The 27520-nt window shown below is 42.2% G+C and overlaps 2 protein-coding genes across 2 annotated transcripts; both read right to left on the bottom strand.

Annotated features, from left to right (window-relative positions):
• Positions 1-13420: 13420 nt before the first annotated feature.
• Positions 13421-16539, bottom strand: LOC115399573 (homeobox protein Hox-D9b-like). The gene is made up of 2 exons (XM_030107014.1): positions 15780-16539; positions 13421-13665 (listed from the first exon to the last, which is right to left on the bottom strand). Exons 1-2 carry the CDS (start codon positions 16537-16539, stop codon positions 13421-13423), a joined length of 1005 nt encoding a protein of 334 aa, XP_029962874.1.
• A 6208-nt stretch (positions 16540-22747) lies between these two features.
• Positions 22748-26847, bottom strand: LOC115399220 (homeobox protein Hox-A11-like). Its single transcript, XM_030106501.1, has 3 exons — positions 26280-26847; positions 25477-25621; positions 22748-22841 (listed from the first exon to the last, which is right to left on the bottom strand). The coding sequence occupies exons 1-3, from the start codon at positions 26845-26847 to the stop codon at positions 22748-22750; spliced, it is 807 nt and encodes a 268-aa protein (XP_029962361.1).
• Between the last annotated feature and the right edge of the window lie 673 nt (positions 26848-27520).

The following is a 27520-nucleotide window of genomic DNA, read 5'->3' as shown; positions in this document are numbered from 1 at the left end:
TGACAAAAGAATCACCAAACAAAACGTGACAAACAATAAAAATCACCTAAAATCCCTTGAAATGTAGTGTAACTTTTTTTCTTTTAAGACTATTTTAAATCCGAATATATTAATTTATTCTTCCACTCATTCGAGGAAAATTTCAGATCCATATATTATTTTGAATGACGAATTAAATTAAACTTGCTTGAATTTTCTGATTTTTTTTGAGCATATATATGGCAGTATATTATCAAGTTGTAATTGATTTCCAAGTTCGAAACAAACAAACAAAACAAGCAGAAATAAATATGTAATAAATGAGTCTCTTACCCGGGAGGAAGCCCTGATGGAGTCGCGTCCCTGAGTGTCCCCGGATTTACTGTCCCGCGTCCTGAACTCACTCAGCGCGCGTCTCAGAGCCGAAACACCAAGAAGCGCCTTAATTTGATTATCTTCAACTACAGGTGGATCTCTGGACCCCTCACACACACACACACACACACACACACACACACACACACACACACACACACACACACACACACTCTCCACTGGGGGCCCCCCGGGGGAGGGGGAGGGGGGTGACCCCCCCCCCCCCCCCCCCCCCCTTTTGCCCTATTACAGTCATAACTCCATATCTGCGCCGTTATGCCCAGCAGAGTCTCTCACCGGCTGCTCTCCTCACGCGCCACCCCGCTGCTGCGCAAAATCCGCGTTCTGCGCGCGTCGGAGCGCGAGCCCGGAACCGTCCGCGGCGTTTCTCTCGCCTCCACAAAGAGCATTCTGTTGATTTCGGACAAATATCGGCCGGCGGTCCATCTGGCCGCCCGTCGGCTCCTCGCTCAGTTATATTTCGGGGCTTGTCAGACCACCGGCAATAAAACACACTTTATTACCGTCACGTGCTCCGTTTTTTTCCCGCCGCTCCCACAAGGGTTCATAAATTATTAGGCCCTGGACCGAGAGCCACTTTATCCGATAATGGCGCCACAGAAGAGAGAGAGAGAGAGAGAGAGAGAGAGAGAGAGCCTTTAACCTGCGGGAGTGTGTGTCGCTGGAGATGTTTGTTGTTTTCAATTCGTTTGATTCTCATCCTGAAGTTTTTGGCCTTTTGGATCAAACTGACTCGAATAGAAATCATTTCTTAACACTGATCCACTGAGAACAGAACGCAGAATAAACAGAAAATCAATCTGACAAAATAAAATAAATACTAATGTATCTAAATAATAAACTGATATTTCTTAGCGTCAAACTGTTGCGTCAATCTGTTTGGTTCTGTGCGTAAAAGCGTTCTTTAGCGTGCGTAACGGGACCCCCTCCCCATGTGTTTTCTGGCCGTGCGCATTTCTCCGGATGTGTCTGGAATGCTGTTTGGAACATTTGTTTCCTGCTTTGATTTCCGTAAATGGGGGCCATAAAGCCATAAACCGGCGCTGTGAAAACACGCGCACTCTGTCTGTCACGCGCTTCAGGAGCTGCTGCTTTAAGTGTGAAAACACGGCGGAAAACGAGAAATTCTGAGGAAGAAGCGGGATGATTGAGGCTCGTTTATGATTGAACTCACTTCAGAGCAGAATTAAACCTTCAACCCGTCCTTGGATGGAAGTAACGAAGTACTGATTACTGCAGACGAAGAGTTTAATTCACCTTCAGCTTTCAGATTCAGTAACGGAGTTCTTCTCCAATCCAAATAAAAATGTTTTTCACCCGTAAGTTTTCTTTTATTCTGCTTAATGTTTATATTTAATTGTCTAAATAATTTTATCCGTTGAGTCGCAGAAATCTTCTTTATGGATGTAATCTATCAGTAATGAAGAAACTGCTGCTTTAATGTGGCTTTAAAGTAACGAGTAACTAATTTTCTCCTGTTCGTTACAACTTTTAATTAAGTTCAACTTCTCTAAGTCCAGTGTAAACTTTCTGCCCTCTGTGTCTCTTTCATTCCGGTTCAGAGCAAAAATAGAAGTAATGACTTCTTCATGTAACGAGTTACTTTTCATTTCAGCTATAAATAAACGAGAAAAAAACTCCCGTTTATTTAAACTTCCATCATTTAAATACAGCCTGTTTCTTTGGTGAACCCTGCCTCTCGTGGAGCCCTTGACAGTGAGATGACCGGCCCGGGGTTTGACCTCCTGCCCGGTGGCGCCTCCTCGCGGCCAAAACTCTGAATCACAGCCAAACGATGGAAAGACGCGCGGCCGTGGTGCGTTCAGGGTAAAGGAAAAAAGCGGATTTCTCATGACCCCTGAGAGGAGGACGCTCGGTGTCTTCCAGACCACAACCCCGCTTCATCCACGAATCTGTAGCGCCACCTAGTGTTCAAACTAAACCACGGACGCAGCATTTTTCTGTATTTCCATACTTCTCACTTTCACCATTTTATTAAAAAAAAAAAAAGAATAATCATTTCAGCTTTCACTTCGTTTGAAGTCAGTCACATCATTCGATGTCCCTTTGGAGCCCTTATATCTTTTTATTGAGATTATTAAGACATATTTTGCCTCATTTGCTCACATTATTTTCACGTGTGACTAAACCAGCAAACGCGCTTTTTTTTTTTTTTTTTTTTTTTTGAATAAGGTATCTACTGAGGGAAGTAGATACCACCAACTGGAAGTTCAGTTTTCGGGTTTAAAAATGTCTTTAAACCCTCAGATGTTCATCTTAAAGCTGAATATTTCACAATTGGAGATGATATTTTCTTCAAACAATTCTCTTGCGTGTCTCTGCGTCTCCCTTCCTTCCCAGATGTTGTCCTCTGGATTAAATCCTGCTCTCCTTCATCTCTCTGCCCTCTGGGCGTTTTTCCTTCTGTTGTTGCGTCTGCAGTGATCTCTGCAGCAGCTTTTCAACCGCTATCGCCCCCTAGTGGTCAAAAACAACAACTACAACAGCCTGTGCAGAACCTAATTAACTGAGACTGTTGCAGGTGATCTGTCGCGTTCTCGTATTTCTATCCTTGTTGGGGCCAAATTTCCCCACAAGGATAGCAAAACGTGGAACGACGTGCCTTGTGGGGACCTTTTTCCGGTCCTAATGAGGAGAAACAGTGTTTTCTTGACCATGTTGTTGTTACTGAAAAAAGTAAAAGTGCAAAAACATTTCTTTAGGGTTCGGCTGTGTTGTGGTGTGGGTTAGGGTCAGGGTAAGGGTCAGGGTTAGGGGCTAGACATGAATGGGAGTCAATGGACGGTCCCCACGAGGATAGAAATATGAGACTGTGCATGTGTGTGTGTGTGTGTGTGTGTGTGTGTGTGTGTGTGTGTGCACGTTTTTCCATCCTTGTGGGGACCAATTGTCCCCACAAGGATAGGAAATTCCGGCACGATGTGCCTCGTGGGGACATTTTTTGGGTCCCCATGAGGGGAAACCGTGTTTTCTTGACCATGTTGTTGTTACTGAAAAAAGTAAAAGTGCGAAAACATTTCTTTAGGGTTCGGCTGTGTTTTGGTGTGGGTTAGGGTTAGGGCTAGGGTCAGGATTAGGAGTTAGATATGAATGGGAGTCAATGGAAGGTCCCCACGAGGATAGAAAGACAAAAGTGTGTGTGTGTGTGTGTGTGTGTGTGTGTGTGTGTGTGTGTGTGTGTGTGTGTGTGTGTGTGTGTGTGTGTGTGTGTGTGTACCTGGATCAGATGATGGTCATCTGACTTGAGCCGAGGAAGCTGTGAAAGATGGAAAAAGCATCAGTTTGTCAGTCAACAGAGAGCAGAGTCTGAACCATGGAGGTGTGGCTCCATCTGCAAGAGGCAAGGACAGGGCTTGATATACAGCTCACACACACACACACACACACACACACACACACACACACACACACACACACACGGCTTTGTTGTTTCTGGCTGGGTTTCTATCTTGTGTCTTTCTGTCTGTCATTGACTTTAATTTAACGTCGACTCTGCGTCACTGTCGTCCTATACCTCCTTTTGTCTCTTTGTCTCCCCGCTTATAAACACACACACACACACACACACACACACACACACACACACACACACACACACACACACACGCTCTCCCTGCCGCATTGCAGTAGGCTGTAAATACTGGTGCCAGCCGGTCTTTGTGTGCCGGTCTCTCGGCCCGCCGCCCCTCAGGACCAAAACACAGAATGTTAGAAATGCAGAGGAGAGTGAGAGGAAGGAGGGATACAGTCTCTTTGTCCGGGCGACACTTCGGGCCTGAACTCATAAAACTGGACCGTCAGTGGAAACAAAACTGAGGAGGGGGAGAGGATTCCTTCTGTCCATCTGTCCATCTGTCCAAGTGCGTTTTATGGAGGGAAGCAGATTGGCGTTCTGACAGCGAGGCCTTGAAAGGCAGAGATCAGGAGGGAAAACATCCCGAAACACATCAGACTGCAGACCAGAGCCAGAAAGAGCTCCCTCACTGTGAAAACCTCTTTTCTCCTTCATTTTACATTATTTGTTGGTTAAAAAACAAATTTTTGCACAAATCTGACCCTTTTTTCTGAGCATAACCTTTAAAAACGCCACATTTGCAGGAGACGGTTTTGACCCCTGTCACTTCCTGTTTGACACTATTCTGCAAAATGAAACAAATGCAATGAGCAGAAATCGAATCTGACACTGAAAGAAGCTTCTGTTCAGCGTTATTGACCCAGTTCCGTCACTTCCTGGAGTCTGCTTCATACAAAGGCAGTAAAACGAGGAGCGCCGGCCTCTCTCCCAGCCTCACATCAGCTCATCCAGAAGTCACAGTCTGGTTAAAAGTAATCGTAAAAAACCTAGACCACTGCTTTAAATGTGAAGGAAACGGAAGTTTTGAGGGGGTTAAATCAGCACCTGATGTCTCCTGGACTCCATTTTTTTTTCTCTGCAGCATCATTTAAATCAGGACGAAGAAGAAGCAGGAAAACAGATAAAAGGTCAAAGTTTCGCTCTGAAGTCTGAAGAAAGTCACATTTTAACACCTGAGCTCTAAATTAAACCAGCAAACTCAAAACCGACTGATTTTTTTTTTTTTTTTTTTTTTGCACCCTGCAGGCATCAAACTTGTTTTATGTCTCGTGCGTAAAACGAACTGCGCACAACAGCCGCGTTTCAACAAGAAGAAGAGAAACGCAAATTAGATTTGAACCTAGAAAAGAGAAGAAAAGAGGAAACACGACATGGAAGAAGGAAAACGTTTTGTTTACCGTCCGTGGAGCCGCGGAGCCGCGCAGCGGAGCGTCTGCGTCGCCGAGAGCGCGCGCGGGAGGGAAGAAGCCGCCGGTGAGGATGACGCAGCGCGCGCGCGCACATGACCGTCAGCGGCCAATGGCGCGCGGCGTGGCCTCGTAAAGCCCCGGCTTTATGACCCGTGTGGTGTGTGTGTGTGTGTGTGTGTGTGTGTGTGTGTGTGTCGATAAATCCAGCCCTCATAATAAATTACTTTAGTGCCGCATTGTTTTGTTTTTGTGTTTTTGTTTATTGCGTGAAACGTATTTCTAACTCCAGAGCACCAATCAGTCTGACCAATAAAGCTTTCTTTTCAAACGTGGACTTTAGTTTTTCAAAAATATTAATAAAGCAAAGTTTTTTGTTTTTGTTTGTTTTTTTAACTGATAATCCTTCAGGCAGCTTGTTTCTTCTACAATGATTCAAAACCTTTCCTTTAGAGTGTGATTATCTCAGAGGATCCAACTGAAATTCACACATTTTTAATTTTATGTTCCGAGTTTTTACCGTCAAAACAATAAAAGTGATTTAAAATATCAAGAGAATTAAAAATGTTTATATTGTTGCGGTTTTAATCTCGCTTTTGATGTCTCTAGTCTCCTGCACAAGGTAAATACACACACACACACACACACACACACTGAAAAAGAAACATTTTCTTCACCTTTATTTTACGTCGGATCGTCTTTGTGCAAAATAATGAAAATAATGTTAAATATTAACGAGTGTGTTTTTACGGGGGTTACCTGAACTGGAGATTCCCCAGAAAACATGAATATAATGTAATTATTACATCACTATTATCAGTACAATAAAACAAAAAATAGAAAAACTCACACAAAGAATCATAATCTGAGAAACTGAAGCGAACAAAATGTTTTTTTCACAAGAATATTGAATTAATCTGAGAGAAACAATTGGATCCTAAATACAAATTTAATACTGTTAGAAAAAGTATCGAGAAACTGAAATTTTTAAGTCATTTTTTTATTTTTGGTTACATTATAACCTGAAAAGCTGTTTTCTTCCAGTAAACCGAAGGGGGCGTGTCCAGTGAAAACAGGAAGGTCTCGTATTCTTTTGTTTTGTTCTTCAGGAAAAAGCTTCATTAATAAATCTGGAATGTCGATGGTTTCGTGTTTGCTGTTAGATTATTGTCTGATCTGTGATCAGTCAGTTTTGTCGCTTCTCGCTCATGTTGAAGTTTATTTGTATTTGTTATCTAAAATATTCTCTGTCTCCCTGAATTCAGGCCGTCTGTGGGTGAATACTGAGTGCGCCGTGATTTTTATGGCTCATTGTTGTTGTTAGACGTAAAAATGCACAGATTTCTGAATTCTGCTTTTTTATCTGTTTTCTTCATCCGTTATTGAAATAATCGCTCCACAAAAAGACGGAATTCAGATGAATATGAGACAAAAAAACCTGAAAAATAATAAAAAATAATGAGAACAATAAGAATAATTCTGCATGATATGGATGACTGTGTAAGAACTGGACCACTGTAATCAGGGAAAAAAAGAAAATTAATGGAAACAGTCTTAACTGAAACATAATCCAGCATCAAATCTGTGGTTTCGACATTTTCTGTCATATTTTTACTGAATTCTGAGGACAAAACCAAAAAGTCTCTCTGTCCTGATTCCCTCTGAGAATAATGATATTACTGTTCTGTTCTATTCTTCTGTAGTCTATTGGAATTTATTCTACTGTATTCTGATGTCAGCCATTCCTTTTAAAGCTGTAGCTGATCTTATTTTGAAGGGACAGCCAAAACCGGAAGCAGAATATTTCAAACTTCACTGACTCTAATGGTCAGTATTTATGCATCATTGTGTTTTGAATCTGTCGTTTCATGTATTTCACGTTTTGTTGACATGTATGAACGTCTTATTTTGAAGAGACAACGGAAGTTGAATAATAATCCCGTTCTCTTCAGTGTTTGCAGATTAGGATTACATTAGGGCAGTTTTACTTTATTTACTGAATTTTATTCCGAGACAAATATTTCCAAAATGAAAAAGAAAATGAATTGAAACTTTTTTTACTTTGATTATATTTATACATTCTGAGTGTCAAGAAATCATGAAGCCGACAAGTAGTTGAAGGTTAAAGTTGTTTATTATTGACGTGAATCAACCAGTTTTAGAACTGACTCCTTTTAAATGTAATTAATAAATGATTGAGTCTCTTGAAGACAAAAATGATTTCTTTACAGGAGAACTGAGGGACCAGTCAATAACAGAGACTTTTTCACATTTCTTACATTAGTTGAGTCCCAAAATCAGCTTTTGTTTCTTCTCCTGCTCTCATGGAACTAGAAAGAAAACGTAAGCTTAATTTACTTGAGAGCATTGATTCACGATCACAAAATAAAAGCAAAGCAAAAAAAAACTACAGATTTAAAATAACATGAAGAGCGACACTGCCCTCCAGCGGACACAGTGATAACTGCACATTGCAGTGTGCGCGCGTGTTCTGAAGCTTCAAAGATGTGAAAGTTCCAGATGACTTTCAGTTTTCTGATCAGTTACTTTCAGTGATTTACTAGCTTTAATTCCGCGGAGCCGCTCCGGTTTCCACTTCACATCACGTTTGTTTTGACTTATTTTCTGAAAAACAAAACAGATTTTTCATTTATTGATCAGTTGCTTCAGACCCATTGCCAGATATTCGTCTCAGGGGGGCACATCAAGTGTATTGGGGGGGTGGGGGGGTGGGGGGGGCGGGGGGGGGAGCGGTGCCTGCTCGTGCTAATATATTTTGGGGGATTTAGTTTGAGGGGGCACAGCATTTCTTTGAGGGGGCCAGGCCCCCTCTTGCCCCTGCGTAGACCCGGCCCTGACTAGTTTGTGTCCCGTTACCGGAGCATTTTACTGGAGCAGAATTTAACAGAAAATATTTTTTCCGAGCTTTTTGTTTTCATTCCTGCATTTTTTCGTATTTATTTATTTATTTATTTATTTATTTATTCATTAATAATTCGTATTTTTTATATTTTAGCACTGCACAGTCCACCTCATCAGTCATTTATTTATTTATGTTTTGTTTATTTTTGTATTGATATTGCTCCTAAATTCCTTTTCTCTTCCGAACATTTGGTGTTTTCACGCGCTCACCGCATCCTTCCTGTTGTTGGTAGTTTTTTTTTTTTTTTTTTTTGAATGAGCTGTTTGACGCACTATTAAGAAGAAAAATGCTGATTTTGTGCTTTGCTGGTTTTCTGAAGTGAGAAAACATTAAAATCTGCGCGCGTGCATGGAACACCTCAACACTGCATGTTTTTAGAACATGGTTTGGGAGATTGGAACATCCAATGAAGCTTTTTGCGATCTGAAATATGAAGATGTTAAATGCTAGATGTTAATCAGGCTGAATTTCTTCAATCTGTAACTGGAAAAACAAACCGTGACGGGTGTTAGAGACACACAAGTGTGTTTCTGTGTGTGTGTGTGTGTGTGTGTGTGTGTGTGTGTGTGTGTGTGTGTGTGTGTGTGTGTGTGTGTGTGTGTGTGTGTGTGTGTGTGTGTGTGTGAAGCCGTCTGGCCTCCAGTGTCTCCAGACAATGACTTTAACGTTTGGAAGGACGCTCCAGGCCGCGAGGCGGGAAGAAGGAGGTTGTCCAATAAAGCCGCCCCGTCTGGCCGGAATGGCTTTATGGCGGAAAGTCACGTTTATTCTCCAAATGCACGCTGTTGCTTTATGACCCTGCAGGAGGATGAGCGCGGGGGATTATATGGCGGCAATAAACGGAGAGAGGAGGGGAAAAAAGAAAAAAGAAAGAAAAAAAACTACGACTTTGCCTAAACAGGGAGGCTGAAATGTTTCCCCGCGGAGTCGAACCTGCAACCTACCTGAGCGCGCGTCAGCACCTTGACGTTGGAGGAGGAGAAGATGACAGGATATATTCCAATATTGGCTTTTTTAGGATCAGTCTGTATTAAAATCTGCTCCCATTGCGCAGCGGGAGGAGTTTAACTCAGCTTTTGTCATTTTTTGCGCTTTGATACGATGTGACAATTGTTATTAGGCTGAAAGAAGAGACAATTCTATCTGCTACACAGAGATACACAAAAAAAACACATTTATTGATTATTAATTTAACCACATGATTCTACAAGAACCTTGAATTGAAATCCTAATAAATAAGTGGTGCGTAAAAATGACTGGAAGACACAAAAAGCACATTACGAACAGTTCTGTCCTCGTTTCTGTTGCTTTATTACAAAAGAAGAAATCCGAGTGAGCAGGTCCAGAGAGCAGATGATCACATGAGACGCGTTTTCTTCATGTTCAGCCAGAATCTGACCCGTTTGCTCCAAAACTGCTTCTCTGAGAGGTAAAACTGGCCAGAGCTTAGCCGTGACTGGTGTGTGTGTGTGTGTGTGTGTGTGTGTGTGTGTGTGTGTGTGTGTGTGTGTGTGTGTGTGTGTGTGTGTGTGTGTGTGTGTGTGTGTGTGATGACCATATCTGTATTACAGTAACAAACAGCTACACAGATCAACAACAACAAACAACAGTAAACAACAAATAGGCCTTAAAAAAGGCTTCATGCAAGAAAATTATATAAAAAATAAAATAAAATAAAACCAAACAAAATCCCTTCCCAGAAACGAAGACGCGGCGGATCTTCAGCCGGAACGAAGCAGAAATGCTCCCGTGAGAGGCGGGAACCGGGCTGCGGGAGGCGCGCGCTCAGCGCCTTCCTTTAATCAGCCGCTCAGTTTTCAGATGAAGCCTTTGAATCTGGTCCGGGGCGCGTGAGAGGAGGACTGCTCGTTTCTTCACCTTCTCTCCGAACAAAGGGAAGAAAAACGGCTCAGCTTCTGGTTTTTCACTGTTTCTCCCAAAAAAATCTAATTCTAACAGGAGATTAACAAAAAAAAAAGCACAATAAATCAATAAATTGTTGGATTTTAGAACTAAATGATGTAAAAATGAACAGAAAATTGAGCTGATAATTCAAATTTGTGATTTTAATTAAGATTAATGGCCCTAAATAACATTTTCTTTCCAAATTGTGTAAATACATGTTGAATAATTGTGCTGAGATCAGTGTAACCTGGGTGATGTTAATCCGATTAGAACCGCTAAATCTTCTGATTATCGCACTAATAATGATGCTCATGTGGTTTGATTCCAGGATATTTAGGAAAATGTTCAAAACAAGCTCTGTGACCACAAGTCAAGTCAAAACGTGGGAGCAAGTAACACATTTCCGGACTTTAACGCTCATTAAATCAAACAGAAAAACGATTCTGGCTTTATATTTTCAGCTTTAGCCAATTTTACTCTTTCAAACTGATTTTATGTCACATTAACAAAACCAAGTTTAAACCGTATTTCAATAAATGACCTGAAAGATGAGACTGGAATAGAAGCGTAATTAACCACATCTTGATTAAATTTTCTATCCTCCAAAGCAATAATTTTTAGAAAGATAAAGTTAGTTGCAAAACTGACTAAAATGCCACCTATGAAAAAGGTTATCGCTGAAAAACAGAATTTCACACAGGATTTATGCGTTTTTCCAACATAAAATCCAGTAAATTGATGTTTCTTAGAATAAAGGGGAGAAAAAGAGGAGCTGCTGTTATTAATATAACCGGATGGAATGTGAGCATAAAACCCCTTTTGTTTGCAAATATCAAGAAGTTGAATCCATGAAATGTGGCATAATTAACTTTAGAAATCCTAACTTTCATCGCCACTGAACAGGAGAATATTGAAGTATTTATGAGTAAAATCCAGTATTTTGCTCCATAAAGTGACATGTTGTCAATATAATCCCAGAAAAGCTCAATAAAAGGAGTGAAGTCTGTGAGGTTTTATTTTAGATCAGAAACATGTTTCCTCTAATTATTGAAATCCAAGCTTCATATTACCACTTTGAAATGATTGAGCCATCAAATTCAAATTTTTATTTGCAATAAATTCTCTTTTCATGAATGAAACGACTGTTTTTGTAGCCTGTTCCTGTAAATATGGTCAAATTTAGTGTAATTAATGTGGTATTCATCAGGATTTACCTTCCTTGGACAGTTTTTCTCACCTTTAACAGATTTTGTGGGGAAAAGAAAGATATGTTTACTTCAGTGACATGAAAATTATATCTTAGGCAAAGAGTATGAATCTAATTCAGAATAAAAGTGTAAAATCAGGCTGCATTTCTTCATATTCAAGTAGAAAAACAGTATTTTTCTCAAAGTGTATTCATTCATGAGTGCTAAAATCCAACAATTTATTCTGTTATTTGCAAAAAGTTCCTTATTGTGACCCCGTAAATACTGAGAAGCTTTCATCGAAGAAATGACCAAATAAATATTGTCCCTTGTCCAATAAAGGCTGAACCCTTTTCCAGGTTTTATCCAATAAATGTTCATTATTTAAGCACCAAACTAAGAATCAATGATCTGCTGTGAAGCATCAAACTGAGCAAAATCACATTTATCTGAGAACAAACAGCGAAAAGCAGCTTTTTCACTCCGATTCCCACAAAGTAGAAAGACTAAAATACATCTTACTTTTTTGTCGTAAACTGTGAGTTTGGTTGGCTCTTCTAAACATTTTGAATCAGTTTGAGAGAATTTTCAGCATTTTCGAGCGTGACAGAGAAACTGCACTGACGTGATTTTTAAGAGTTTCTATCAAAAGTTTTCTTTTGTATAAATCGTGAGAAATGAGATGCGAGTTTCATGAATTGAAGCACCATGTATGACAGCATTCAGGGATTGTTACTTGTAATTTGGAAGGGATTTGAAGAAATAGTTACCAGATATAACCAAAGGGCTGAAAATCTTAACCCAGAGAAAAGAAGAGGACGAAGCTTTTATGTGGAAAATTCACAACTGAATGAGGGAATAGTGAGATTCACAGGGTTGCTTCCATTGTTTACAGTCAAAATGAGACTACAGCATTTCTGAACTCTTCATTTTTGGAGAAAATCAGATGAATCAGGAATTTCTTAACATCAAAAGTGTCAAATTTCCCTATTTCAAAGTAAAAGTAGCAGTAAAATCTCTCCTGCGTCGACTTTTATTTTGGTAATCATGAAATTTAAAAGTGAGAATCTTTTCATATCAAAGCTGTGAATTTTAAAGTGACTGGACTCATATGTTACACATTGGGAAAAAAACACCTCTTCTCTCTTGTTTAATGAGAAGAAAATCATTTCTCTTAACATCTCCGTGTTCTCAGTATTTTTCCTCCTGAGTCTGACGCTACTTTGTGAATCCTCAGTGACTTTTTCATAAATTCAAAAGGATTTTTCAATCAGTGACCTGCAGGTTTTTCCATTTGTCATGTGAGACGGAGTGTTTATGACAGGAAATGAGGACGAAGAGCAGCTTCTTGAGGTCAAGTGAACAAAAGTGATGAAAATTCTAGTTTTTAAAACTGAGAAGATCCCAAGATTCCCTTTGCTCCCTGTGTGGTGTCCTGTGAGAGGAGGAGGAAGAAAGAGAGGGAGAGGAGGAAGAGGAGGAAGAGGAATGAAGAAAGGAGGAAGAGAGGCAAAGAAAGAGGAGGAAGAGCAGGATCTCTCCTCACAGAAGCAGAAATGTCAAAATGTGTTTTCATAGTTTTTCTGTTGTTTCTTTTGAAAGTCATTTTATCCTCAAAACATTCAATCAAAGCTCAGAACCTGTTTCCACGACAACGAAGTGAAAACATCCATCCTTCAGAGTTCCACGTTTCCACGGCAACCGCGTGAAAACGCTGCAGTTTTCATGTAGGTCCCGCAGGCGGTGCTGCTGCTGGCTGTATTGAAGCTACTGTTCACTCCAGCCTGCAGAAACAGTTTTCCCGTTTCCATGGAGACGGAGACGGTCTGTTGTCGTGTGAACGGATCCCGAACTCCTGCCGAGGAAATCCAGTCCGGACAGCGGGGAAAGCAGCCGATCGCATCCATCAATCGGCGTCCGATCGCCGCTGCACGGCTTCCTGTTTGCGTTTCCACGGCGACGTCCGCCCGTCTCCTCCTCCAGCGCCGCTCGGCAGCCCCATCAGAACCAGATGTGTCCGATCCGGCCGCTCCGCTTCTCTTTCAATTTATGGATCTGGCCTGTAAACGTTAACATTTTTATTATTTACATCTGGACCCGGGTTCCACATCCAGCTCGCCGTCTTCAGGTGGAGGAGCTGCCGAGACGTCTCTTCTACAAACCCTCCTCGTCTCTCCTGGGAAAAAAAACTAAACTAACCTAAACTCAACGAACCCCCCCACCTCCGTCCCTCCTCCCTCCAAATCCATCATTCGTTCATGCTCCTCCGCTCCCGGATCATCAGCTTCTTCATCTTCATGCGCCTGTTCTGGAACCAGATCTTGACCTGTCTCTCGGTGAGGTTGAGCAGTCCCGCCACCTCCAGGCGCCGGTCCCGGGTCAGGTACATGTTGTACAGGAACTCCTTCTCCAGCTCCAGCGTCTGGTGCTTGGTGTACGGACAGCGCTTCTTCCGGGTGGACTTGGCGTGAATCCAGCTGGCCGACGGGTTTTCTGCGGCGGAGAAACACAGATTCACGTCTCGTGAGCTCAGGTTTCCAGATGCAGAAGGTCAACGGGGTCAAAAGGTCACTTATGGGTGTAAATGACATTACATGTCAAAATTCACCTTTTTTTGTTGAATTTTCTCATATTTTGTGCGTAAAAGACAAATTTATCAACATTTTCAAGTTTCTCTTGTCAAACCACAAAACAGGGGTGTCAAACATGAGGCCCGTGGCCCAAAATGGGCCAGCGAGAGGCTCCAATCTGGTCAAACCACCCAACAGACGGTAAAAATGTTGATTTTTCTTTTTTTAAACAAATTTCTTCAGAGTAGCAACACTGATGCTAACATGAAAGCTAGCTAACTAGCATTAGCCTTGCTGTCAGGGGGGTGTTTGGAAAAATACCCACAATGCAACAGATACAGGGGAAATTTCAAGGACATTTCCCCGGACTTTGCACCAATAACACTGGCTCCTGTTGAGATTTGACTCTGCTGTGGTATTTTTTTTTGGTTCTGGGAGGAGGAGTGTCTGAAATGTGGCTCCAGAACCTTCAGGGTGGGTTCTGTGTGTGTGTGTGAGTGTGTGTGTGTGTGTGTGTGTGTGAGAGAGAGAGAGAGAGAGAGAGCAGGCAGCGGTGATAAACAGCCACAGCGAGCCACGATTTTAGAATTATTAAAGTGCAGCTGGGGAGGCGCTTAAACCTCTGGCTGATATGAGATGCTTTATTGGCCACTTACAAAAGCAAAGCAGCCACAGAGTGCTGCGAAATTACAGCAGAGAGCAACAAGTGACACACACACACACACACACACACACACACACACACACACACACACACACACACACACACACACACACACACACACACACACACACACACACACCAGATGTGATAAATTCTCCTTTCAATGTGAATACCTTCAGCTTGTATCTGGGATTGTTTACCAGGAAACCAAGCTGCAGTTTCTAAAAACTTTTTTCATTTAGAGCGTGAATAGAAGCAGATATGAGCTGTAAACTGTTTTGCAGCATCACTTCTGTCTTTTCCACTTCAGTATCTCTCTCAGACATTTTTTTAATCAGCCTTATTTTAAATATTATTGACATAAATCCAGCTTTTGGTGTGAAAACACTGAGTTTAATTGAGCTGTTTGGATTGAGAACAATGAGGCAGAGCAGTGGATTTTTAACATTTCATTTGGTTTTGAGTGATGTGCAGATAATGAAATCATTTCGCTATTTTCCACCATGACTGTCAGATTTTAACTGATAATTCAGCACTTTTAACCTCGTACATGCAGCGTGTGTGAAATGCCCGTTTTGTTGCTCTGCAGCTCCATGAATGAACATAAACTGTTTTGAATCTTATTTTTTTTAATTGCTCAGAGATTTTCATCCTTTTTTTCTAGTAAAACAAATCCAACTGCTTCTGCTGAATATTCTTCATGTTACATTAAAATCCGTTAATTTAACCTCAGCCTTTGTCCTGGCATGTGGACGTTTCATTATAATCTAAGCTGAATTATTAAAATAAACCTGAGTGTGTTAAAACACACAAGCCGGATCTTTGGACATTTCTTGCACAGACTTGTTTTATAATGCAAAACGTCTCAAACTTTTTTTTTATTTTAATGAAGTCCTTTTTTTTCTACATGTTGGATTTCTGTAAGGTTTTGAGGAGTTCACAGCTGCAGCCACATCAAGTTTGTTGGATTACTTTTTAGGGTATTTTTACGAATATTTTTATTTTCTTGCCAGTTTTTTTTTCTTTTTTCAGATTTTGGTAGCACAAGATTCAAACTGGAAATTTGGTATGTAGAACCAGAACGTTTGATGAAAGTTAAATTCTAAAATTTAAACAAAACATGCAGATTATTTTACTAAATATTTGTGATAAAACTAAACGGCTGAAGCCAGCCTGCTGTTTTCCTCCTATAGTGACAAATTACTAAGTAACAATAGCACCTTAATTATTTTAATGGACAATAAAGTTTTATATTTTACCGTTTACAAGACATTTATAGGCCTATAAAAGTCACACACACTCACTCTCTCACACACACACACCTGAGCTGTCCCGTTTCTTGGAGCCTAATAAACATTCCGGTGTGTTTTTACCGGGGTCGAGCTGCGTTTTCCGCTCCTCGTCCTCCGTCTTGGGCTCCGGCTTCCTGCCGAGCTCCTCCGCGGTGCCGAGCCGCTCCAGCACCACCTCCGCCGGGCTGGCGAAGCTGGAGTCGTCCGGGCTGTCGGCGCGCGGCGGCGGCGGCGGCGGCGGGGAGCTCTCCGGCTTCACGGCCTCGTAGCGCGCGCCGGGGTCGGACAGGTCGCCCGGGGCCGCCGCGGGGAAGGCGGCGGAGACCTGCGGAAGGGGGGTGTCCGGGACCGGGGCCGGGGCCGGGGTCGCGCCCTCCCAGCAGCGCACGAAGCGGCTCTCCGCGAGGTGCTCGCCGTGCGTCTGCGTCTGCGCGCCGTAGTACGCGTGGTGGTGGTGGTGGGGGTGCGGGTGCGGGTGCGGGTGTCCCAGGAGGGGGTGCGGGTGGAAGAGGCCGCCCGGGGCCGCCTGCAGCTGCAGCTGCTGCGGGGACGTGGACGCGGGCGCGGGCGCGGGCGAGCTGCTGGACCAGGGAGAGAAGCCGTTCAGGCTCAGGCCGCTCTGCTTGCTGGAGAAGTGGGAGAAATCCGGGATGTGCGCGCCGGGGTGCGCGCCGCTGCCGCCGCCGCTGCCGCCGCTGCCCTCCTCCTCCTCCTCCGCCGCTCCCCGGGCTGGCTTTGCGCAGCCGGCCGTCGAACCCTGCAAGCCTCCCGGGATGAAATGCGCGCCGTACGGCTCCTCGCTCTGCAGACCCATCATGGAATAATAATTCGTTAGCGACATGTTTATTTTATTATTTCAATAAAAAGACACTTAAGTGCGACTGTAAAAGGTTAGATGGGCTGGTATAGTGGCTTACATCCTCCCCTAAAATGGTAGTAATTTTTTTCCTGCCCTTACCTTCTCCTCGGAAGCTCATTGGCTGCGGAGCGCGTCACATGGCTGCACTGTATTTAGCCAGTATGGGGAATAAATCAAATCATTCTTTTGTGCTCAGAAATGTGATCGCAGGCCGCTGCAGAAGGGGATCGCTGTACAAACACATCTTTTAAACTCTGCACCGCTTTCAGGAGCTGGAAAAGTTCCAGTTCTTAGAGTCTGGAGATAATCTCTGCTCGGATTGGAGGAGATGCTCAGATTAACAGTCTGCCGCTGAGAGGATGGATGTCAGAGATAAGATCAACATGCTCTTTTTATTACTGTCAAGTTTTCACTTATTCACTAAACGAATTAAAATTTCATCACTTTTTATGCCTTTATATGTTTATTTCTAGTGAAAATAACATTTATATTGTGAAATTACTCATACGGATGTCAGTCAATAAGATCAACACTTTTATATCTGGAATTTTAATGTTTGTTTGTTTGTTTTTTTGTCAATTTTTCATTTATGAACCAAAACAATCTTTTCCTCAAGAAAATAATAATTTTGTTGTGAAATTGCTCCTAAACCTCCCTAATCTCCCCACAATGATGCATTTTATGATTTTTAAACAAGTGACTGAAAACCGCAGCAAATCTTTTCTTCACTTCTTTAAAATTCATTTTCACAGTTTATGGCTTAAAGTGTCTGCTGAAGGAGCCAAAGTGCAACTTTAAAGCACAAAATAAACTCATTGAGGCAAAAAAGCGGAATTTTAAGTGTGCCAGGCCTGTGAGCTCACCTTGGTTGTTGCCTCCTGTGTTTGCTTTGCGCCATCTATTGGCCGGAGTGTGTAACAGCAGCATGCAGTCTCCCACAGACTGGGCCCAGACTGCAAATCAAACATTTTACTCTCACTTTAAAGTCTGTTAAACAGCAGAAAGTCCTGTAGGATGATTCTCACTTGATGAATGTGACATTTAAATAAACTAATGGCTGAATATTTCCCTGTGAAACATCTTCGACCAAAGACTTTCAAACTCCAAATCAGGGAAAGTTTAAATGAAACACGAGAGGATTGATTTGACTTTACAGCCAGTGATCCCAGATTTACCTTCAAAGTTTGAGATGCATTGCTCAATCAATGTAAAATGATGATTCTGAAAGCTGAAAAAAATAGATAAAAAATAGATAAAAGAGAGGAACACAGTTGTGGATGAAAGTAGCATCAGTGATGGCTTTGAAAATCACACAAATGACAAACTCCTAGTTAAATTAATATCAAATTAAAACCGGATAAACAGCTAAGATGGTTCGAGTGACTTCAACATTCATATATCGCTAAAGTGACTAAAAGAACAAAAATAGTTAAATTCACTTGAAGGGCCTGAGCAGTGAACGCCTCTCAGTGGCTCAAAGAGCTGAGAAGGCTCAAGAATGTCTCCTTGTAGCTAAAATGGTTTATAAAGCTCAAAGTGAACCTTTTTAAACCAGCTGAGCAAACAGTGATTCAACATCTGTGGTTCTTTTTTACACTTCCTGAATGAAACAAAACTGCAGTTTTGATAAATGAAGACCAATAATATGAAACTATAAAGTTTCCTTTGGAATAAAATGTCACTGACGGTTCGTTTTGAGCGTTTGGAGGAAAAGTGGAAAGTTGGAAAGGCTTTCTGTTTTCAGAGGAACCGCTGGGTTGTGGCGTCGCAGTAAATCCTCCGCAAAAAAAGGAAGATGTCGGTTTTCAGGTCAGTAAAGTTTAATATTCCGCCTGCAGAACCCAGAAGATCCAGTCAGACGCTTCATAAAAGCTTTTTATTTGGTCTAAATCCCAACAACCTGCTGTGGTGAAGTGCCTGGGGCTGCCTGTAGGGGGCGCTGTGTGTGGAGGAGGGTGCTGATAGAGATGATGGGTGTGTGTGTGTGTGTGTGAAGGAATGTGGAGTGTTTGCTGTGTAAAAGTCACTCAAGCTGCCACATAAATTTTAAAGGGCGTACAGTAAGAGGCGACGGCAGGATGCCGGCCGGCGGCCGCGGCCCACGATGCACTGCTGCTCCAGCTGATCGGCCTTCGCTCCGTCCATCAGCCCGGTGTTAATACGACCTATTTTACGTTATTACAGCTCCGTCCCGTCGTTTATGATCTCTCTGAGCATCAGACTCCAGTTCAGCCCACAGATGGTGTTTACTGTCCCTCTTGGTTTCCATGACAACGTTCCAATTGAAAAAAAAACAAACAAAAAAAAAACGCCGTCCTAGCCGTTTTCAAAAAGCTGCGTTTTCGCCATCGTCATGTAAACAAACCCGTAAAGTCTGGAAGTTCTCTGCCTTGAAAAAGGTTGTAAACATGACCTCAGAGGTCAGATATGGCCTGTGTGTGTGTGCGTGTGTGCGTGTGTGTGTGTGTGCGTGTGTGCGTGTGTGTGTGTGTGTGTGTGTGTGTGTGTGTGTGTGTGTGTGTGTGTGCGTGTGTGCGTGTGTGTGTGCGTGTGTGTGTGTGTGTGTGTGTGTGTGTGTGTGTGTGTGTGTGTGTGTGTGTGTGTGTGTGTGGAGATAGAGAAAGCACAGCAGGCCTGTGCTGACTTTATTACGGGCCATTTGACTGAATGCCTTCAGGTCCAGACCAGGAACACAATCTGTCCTTTCATCTCCTTGTCTTTCTCTTGACATCACACACACACACACACACACACACACACACACACGCAGAGACAAAGGGAGGAGAGGGAGACGCAGCCGACCGTCTGAGCCGTATTGCCCCAATAAACCGCACCAAGTTGAGGAAATGGCGGCTGTGATGTGTTGGCGGTTCAAGGTTCATTAGCAGCCTTGGACTCATTGTGTGTGTGTGTGTGTGTGTGTGTGTGTGTGTGTGTGTGTGTGTGTGTGTGTGTGTGTGTGTGTGTGTGTCTGGTCCCGTGTTGTTCAAAGTCGGGACCTCGGGGTGTGAAGAAGCGTCTCCTCTCCGACACGCCAACCTGCCGCAGACCTGCCGGGCGCGTTCAGCCCCGCCGCCATCAGAGCGGGGATGTCGGCCGCCTCATGGTGCTCCTGGGGATTACTTGTTTTGCTCCAGAAGTGATTACACATGACATTAATTCCGCTTTACGGCCTCATAAAAACATTAAGACAACATCTCAGTGCGAGACCCCGGGCAGCAGAGTCACAAACTCCCACTGAAAAGACGCCGTTTCCGCCTCATTCCGCCGTCTGTCCTCCACAGAGAGCCGCTTATCAGCCGCCATTTAGAATCAGACGAGGCCTGAACCCAGCGTCACATGAACTTGTGCATTTTATTCTGACAGGACAAAAAAAATAAAAGCATGAATGAAAGTTTCACACAGAACAGGGGAGAAAGTTTTTACTGGCAGTAAAGTGGAAGTGTTTTCTGTTAGACTGCAAATCATTTAATGCAGCTTCCCTCAACGCGCAGACAGAAATCCAAACACGTGCACGCACACACACACACACACACACACACACACACCTTAAAAAACCTTGAGCATCACAGGGTTTGTTTTCATTTCCATTTCATTTTCAGACATGTTGAATTAGATATGTGTGTTAGATATGTGCAGCATATGAGTGTATATTTCCAAAAAAAATATAGATTTAAATTATTTAAATATAGATGTAATTCTGTAGATATTTAAAAGGATTTTATATATATGTGTGTGGGTGTGTGTGTGTAGGTGTGTGTGTGCGTGAAAATTCATTCAAACTGATATAATAACTTTTTTTGAAATTCCCAGTGACGTTTCATTTAAAATAATTTTCACAAAACGATAGAAGAGATTTTCACGTCGACTTTAAAGATCTTTGGGAGGTTAAATTTGGCAAAAATACCTTAAAAAAAGTTAAAAGCTTAAAAAAAAGTATAAAGTGAGAATATTACTGCAATATAGTGTCGAGGAGGGGCTTTAAATGTTGCTTAGTTATATAATAACAGATCTGGTTGTTGCTAATTGTCAGTCTTGTCATTGTTCATCAAGTTATTACCTGCATGCAAGGGACCAGCTGGGTGGGGGCCTGGTGACTGGGGGCGAGTACGTCTCTCAACTGACCGCTCACCCAGGCTTTTTAATGCGCTGCACTAAATAAAGGGAAGCACCTAAATTACTCACTTATGTATACTTAGAACAAAAAAAAAACTATTTAGATAAATACATGCTGGTTAGGGCAGCCAGGCTGAGGTTTGCTGATTGGAGGCGAGCACCTCACGCAACTGGCCTCCTGTTACCTGGCTTTTTAATGCACCACATCAAGACAGGAATACACCTAAAATATCTAACAACAGAGAAGAGAAACAAGAAACATACTCTGATTATCATACATGAAACTAGTTAATGATATTGTAATGACATTAGTGAAGTGGCTCCATCACAGGGTTCTAAACTGACAGAGGGACTGCTGCCCTGCAGGGTGGAGCGGCATTGCTGATCATCTTCTTTAACACAATTCAGAAACTGGACAAATCATTATGATGGGCTGTTCTGTGTGTGTAATGTGTGATCCAATATACTATACAAACTTCAGTTTAAGTTGTATAAATGCAGCGTTAGTAGGTTTGTTGGGAAGGGTAGCCGAAGGTTTTTACATTATCAGCTCTGGTATCAGGTGATATTGTTACTTGCATCATTCTGATTATATGAGTTATGACCAAAAGATAGATCATAGACAGGTAACCAACATCGGTGTGTGTCTGTCTATGGAATGTGACCATTCTAAGCTCATGTGTTGTTAAGGGAAAAGGAAGAAAGAAAAAAAAAGACAGACTCTGGACCTTGTTTTTTTGTTTGTTTGTTTTGTTTTTCATGTATGATTGCACTTTATAAAGCATCCCACATTGTACAGGGGGAAAAGGTGGATTGATGTATGTATATTGCCCTGATACTGTTTGATGCTTTCACCTCTGGACTTCTTTATTTTTTTTCAAACAGACTGGAGTGGGGGGGGGGGGGGGGGGGGGGGGGGTAAATAAGCTTTAGCTTCAGCCGACTCCTTTTTTTGAGCCAGTATGTATTTAATTGTTGTAAATCTTGAAACTGACCAATGCAAACTGCTCAAAAAATGAAATAAATTAAACTAAACTACACTAAATATTAAAGTTGTAGCAAATACCTGAAAAGATCCTTTTTAAGGCTTTTTACACACACACACACACACACACACACACACACACACACACACACACACACACACACACACACACTTTGAGTCTTTGTTCAGGTCCAGCCTGTAATTCTACACTCGACCCTTATTCTCTGTTCTGAGGAGAAAAAAAGATTTTCTGGGAGAATAAATTTCAAATATAAATACAAAATGAGTCGAAAGCTCTTATAAAGAGCAGAAAGTGAGTCTTCCTCCCGCGAACCAATAATATGTCATGTAAACTGCACAAACAGCATCATTAAACTCATCTAAGTTTTCAGTAATTATTACATTTTAATGCAAAATAATCAAATCTATTGTACGATCCAGTCTGTCGTTTACATGGAATCATAGAGATTAGATCCATTTGAAAGACTTCTAAAGCTTGAAATGGTGAAATCTGTCATTTCCTTCTGTATGAACGCCTTTTAACTTGTTGTAAAATGTCTAAATGGTCTAAAAGAATCTGATAAAACCTCATCCCATGAAGAGCTGAAGGGTTTTTCCAGGATACAATCACACACAGCTCATGTAAAGCACACATCGCTCGGAGGCGTTAACATGTATGAAACACAACGAATGTCAAATAATGTGTCTGAGAATGAAAAGTCTTCCACAAACTGACTGACACATAGCTGACAATAGTAGAAATTATTTTTATTTCATTTTACATTTATTCTTTCAAATATAACTGCAATCATTATGTTGTTGTTTTTTTTTCTGGTATAAATGCTAAAAAAGGCTCAAAAATCCAGACAGATAAAAGAGATAGAAGGAAAGTACTGCAACTTAATATGTGAATAACAAAAGAGCCAGAGGAACTGTAAAAAGCGCTGGAAAAGCAGGAGGACGAGCAGGGACCGTGTCCATTCATGTGTATTTATGGGGCATGAAGGCTCGAGGCTTCACAGTGAAAAACGACCTCAGAGGGAAGTGAAATGTGTCCGAAAACCTGAGCCGTCACTGGTCTGGTCCCCGTCAGAACGGCGGGTAGACAGTGAAGTACTGCAGTCTCTCTCGCTCCAGCTTCTTCTGCTTCATCCTCCGGTTCTGGAACCAGATCTTCACCTGCCTGCAGAACACACACCGGCAACCAGACTCATCCACAAACACACCGATCCAGCCTCCGGCGGCCGCATGTGCCTGAGAGACGCCACGCAGACACGTCGGGAGGCGCCGGTTCAACAGCGCTACGCGTCGAACCAGCAGTGGGCTTCAGTTCAGGGGCCACTTTTCATCCTGAGTGGGTCGGACTGCTAGAAGAGCCGTCATGACCTTTAAATTCACACTTCTGAAGTCTTTCTTAGAGTATACCTGATGGACATGTCCATGTTTTCACACAAACACAAGAGAAAATTACTCCAACCTCAACATGAAACCAGGTTTACTGAAAACTTCTGCTGTAAAATCAGTGAAATGTCTTTAAACTTCTCCTGCAGCTTTTACATTCTGGGTATTTTTCCAAACTCCAGCCCGACAGCATGGCTCTGAGGCTAGCTTGATAGCAGGCAGCTAGCTTGATAGCAGGCAGCTAGCTTGATAGCAGGTAGCGAGGTTGACAGCAGGTAGCTAGTTTTCATAGCAGCATCACGATATCTCAGCTCGGCTCTCGTTAAGCTGTGTTGCTGCTCTGAAGGAATTTGTTTTCATTGAATTTTTACCATTTCCTTCCTGGTTTAGCCGGTCGGATTGGAACTTATTGGAAGCCAGTTTTGGCCTGTGGGCCTCATGTTTAACACCCAACACCAAAACAGTCATTTGTATTAGTATATTTAGAATTTGCATTAATAATATGCATATTGTGACAACATGTATGGCTCACATCACTTCATATCTTATTTCATTTACTGATGAGTTTTTGTTTTTACTGGGTTTTTTTGTTTTTTTTAACCTTTTATCTATAAAATCGTTGCACCTGGATTTTCTCCACTGAGGGACACAGAGAGTCTATGTTTGTGTTGTGCTTTGTTGTGTTACGTAACATTATTGTCCAAATTTGAATCCCATTACTGAAATAGCTGGATTAGATTAGATTAGATTAGATTAGATTAGATTAGATTAGATTAGATTAGATTAGATTAGATTAAAAATTATTGATTCTTAAAAGGACAGGAATAGCAGCCACTAAGTGCAGTAGAAGTTGAAGATAAAGTTCAAAGTACATTGGTGTCAAACATAAGGCCTGTTGGCCAAAACTGTCCCACAACATGCTCCAGTAGGGCCAAACCACTGAGGCACTTCTAACAATGTCTGAGAAAACATTGAACTTTTCAACAAATTTCTTCAGAGTAACGACACATCACAACATTGATCAGGTTTCAATCTGATTGGCTTGAAAATTTTTAGTGAATTTAGGGGAAATTTCGCAAAAATTAAATGCAACTTTATGCCAGTTTCCATTTGTTACTATTTGGTAATTATTTAAAGGAGAGTGCACCATGAGATGACGTCATCAGAGAGCACCGGTATGATGACATCCGAGGGCATCTCTATGACGACATAATCAAATACACACTCTCTGATGACATCATATAAACCCTCTCCGATGAAGTCATCAGAGAGTGTCACTCTGATGATATCATCAGAGATGCTCTCTGGTGATGTCATCGGACAGAGTTCTCTCTGATGACATTATCACAAAGCCTCTGATGACATCATCATAGAGCTGATCTCTGATGACAATGACATCATCATAGAGCTTATTTCTGATGACATCATCAGAGTGCGTCTCTTCCACAAAACACATCATGCATGAAGTTCGCTTCTTGCATTAACTCCATAAAAATTTCTGTTTCTTCGTCCCCAAAACATTTTTTACTTTTCTATGACCAGAGCGTAAACATGTGACGTTGTATCCAGTCATCATTTATCCGTAAAACCTGTTTCCACGTCGTACTTGAGAATTCTAGCTGTTTTTGTTTTTGGAGGGGGGATTTGTAGCATTTCCATTAATGTTTATTTTTTGCTAGTTTTTGAAAAAAAAATAGGTGGACAGAAACCTTGTTATTGAGAATGGAGCTGAGATATTGGTGATGCTTCAATGAAAGCCAGCTGCTGTCAAACTAGCCTCAAAGTCATGCTGTCAGAGACAGTTTGGAAAAACACCCAGAATGCAACAGATAGAGAAGTTTGAAAGACATTTCACTTGATTTTACATCATTGAAATCGGCTTTGTGTTATTATGGATTTATTTTCAGTAGTGATTTGTTCAGTGAAAACACAATTTTCACCACTTATGCTTTGCATAAAGAAACCCTGCACAGTTTGAATTTAAAGGCTATTATGCTACTATATTATGGTAGTTTGAGTTTTTTCACCAAAACACATCTTTACACAATGTCAATAAAGGTCCCAAATCTCACACTGTACATATCACTCACTTTATTGACCCATCTAAGAAATCAAAGGAAGCCTTCAATTCAAAACTCATGAAAGAAAAGCTAGAGAGGAACTATTTCACATATATTCCCTGTACTCATGTGATTGAAATGCTTTTCATTGTGTTTTCTTATAAATTCCAAAAGGTGGCTCACCTTCTTCCCCGATTGGTTTTCTTCACAATCGGTGTTACATAAAAGTGCTGCATTGCAGAGTCAATGAAGCCACTCAAGCCTGCATGTGTTGTCCTGTGTCACATACCCCCTTCTGATGCTGTTAAAGTATGACGTTATTAAGAATATCCATCTGTACATCATCACAGCACATACCTGTCTGTGAGCTGCAGCAGGCAGGACAGCTGCGTGCGTCTGTGCTTGTTGATGTAGATGTTGGACAGAAACTCTTTTTCCAGCTCGATGATCTGCAGCTTGGAGTAAGGACAGCGCTTCTTCCTCCTCTCACAGCAGTCTGTCGCTGAGACAGAGACACAAATTTAAAGAGAGGCAGAAACAAAAGCCCAGGACAAAAGAGGAAGATAAAGACAAAAAAGGTGAAAAACTAAATGGTAAATAGACCACAGTTCTATAGCACTTTGTACACTGCATGATCACATTCACCCATTCACACACATGAGAAAAAAAGGACAGATAGATAGATAGATAGATAGATAGATAGATAGATAGATAGATAGATAGATAGATAGATAGATAGATAGATAGATCTTTCCTTATAAATAAATAACATAATTAAAGAGATTAAATTCTAGAAATATAAATTTCATATAAATATTTAGCCATAATATAACCAAATAACTGTGCAATACATAAAAAACTTTTTCAGAAATATTAAATTAGATACAACTGTTTCATACATATATTCATATCCTATATAAGTGTATTTCTGGAAGACAGGTGTATATCCAGTTTACACAAGTCTATACGCATATGAAAACAATTGTATATATATATATATATATATATATATATATATATATATATATATATATATATATATATATATATATAGATATTATTTGTTGTCTTTTTTAAATGATGTTAAATTATGAGGGTCTTTTTCATCTGTTCCGTCAGTAAATCGGTATAAATGTTGTCCGTGTTTCTCCGCCACTCACTGGGATGCTGCTCGTGCTTCCCGGGGCTCCGGCTGGAGAACAGCGGCTCCTCCTCGCCGTCCCTCCCGGCCGGAGGTGACTCTGGCCCCGCCCTCACCTCGCCGCTGTCCCGGCGGCGACAGTCCGTCTCCTCGCTCGGTCTCCTCGCTTCTTTCTCCGCGTGTTTCCCGGCCGTGTGTCCCGGGAGCAGCCCTCCTCCTCTGCGGCAGCGGCCCGGCTGCGGGAGTCCGAAGGCGGCGGGGAACCCCGCGGCTCCGCCGGGGAAGCCCTGCGGGGGGAGCGCCTCCTGCCGCGGGGAGTCCCCGACAGCCGCCCCGCCGAGCAGCCCCCGTCCATCCGCCGGGAAGACCGCCGCGGGTGGAGGCGGTAAACCGCGATAAGCAGCCTTCCCCGGGAAGCTGAAGCAGGGCGGCGGTCTGTCCGCCGGGGAGAGGCGGAGGTGCTCCCCCGCTGGAGGGCGGCCGAAGCCCCGGTGCCCCTCCAGCCGGCCCGGGGCGCCGCTGCGGGGCTCCGCGAAAAATGAGAACGGTGCAGGAATGGAGCCAAAGCTGCAGCCTGGAAAATACATGGAGGATCAACACCGGGGCGATTATTATAACGGACAGTGTTTATTTACAACCTCAGACTCTTCTACTGTCTTATCATAAAAACTTAATAAGATCTCAATTTAATAAAAAGTGGAACTCCTGCAGGCTGCATGTCTTCATTAGTCTGTCCTCCAACATCTCCAGTCCTCCGGAAAACACAGGCTTGACCTTGAGCCTGCCCAACTGGTCTTCTGAGTGCCATGAAGAAAAGCCACAGGCAGGAAGAAAGGCCATGTCTCTCACACACACACACACACACACACACACACACACACACACACCACACACACACACACACACACACACACACACACACACACACACACACACACACACACACACACACACACTACCTTCAGGCTGCATGATTTCTGCAAGTTTCAGTTTCTTCTCACAACCTTCAAGCTGCTTTAACATCACAACTGTTTTTGTTCAGGCCTCAGGTTTTTGGGGTTTTTTTGTTATAAATTCTGCTAATGATTAAGATCGATGTTAATGTTCCCTCATCCTGTTGGCCGGGTTGAATCCTCGTAACAGGGGTATCAAGCATAAGGCCCGTGTGCAAAAAAATTGGCCAGTAAACAAGTCCAATCGGTCAAACCTCAAAGCAAATTCTCAGAATTTCAAAGAATCCTTTTTAAGATAACCATGAAT

The sequence above is a fragment of the Salarias fasciatus genome, chromosome 13 (genome assembly GCF_902148845.1).
Source record: "Salarias fasciatus chromosome 13, fSalaFa1.1, whole genome shotgun sequence".
NCBI classification, from domain to species: domain Eukaryota; kingdom Metazoa; phylum Chordata; class Actinopteri; order Blenniiformes; family Blenniidae; genus Salarias; species Salarias fasciatus.
The sequence above is the reverse complement of the archived record's forward strand: the minus strand, read 5'-3'. Positions and strand labels throughout refer to the sequence as shown.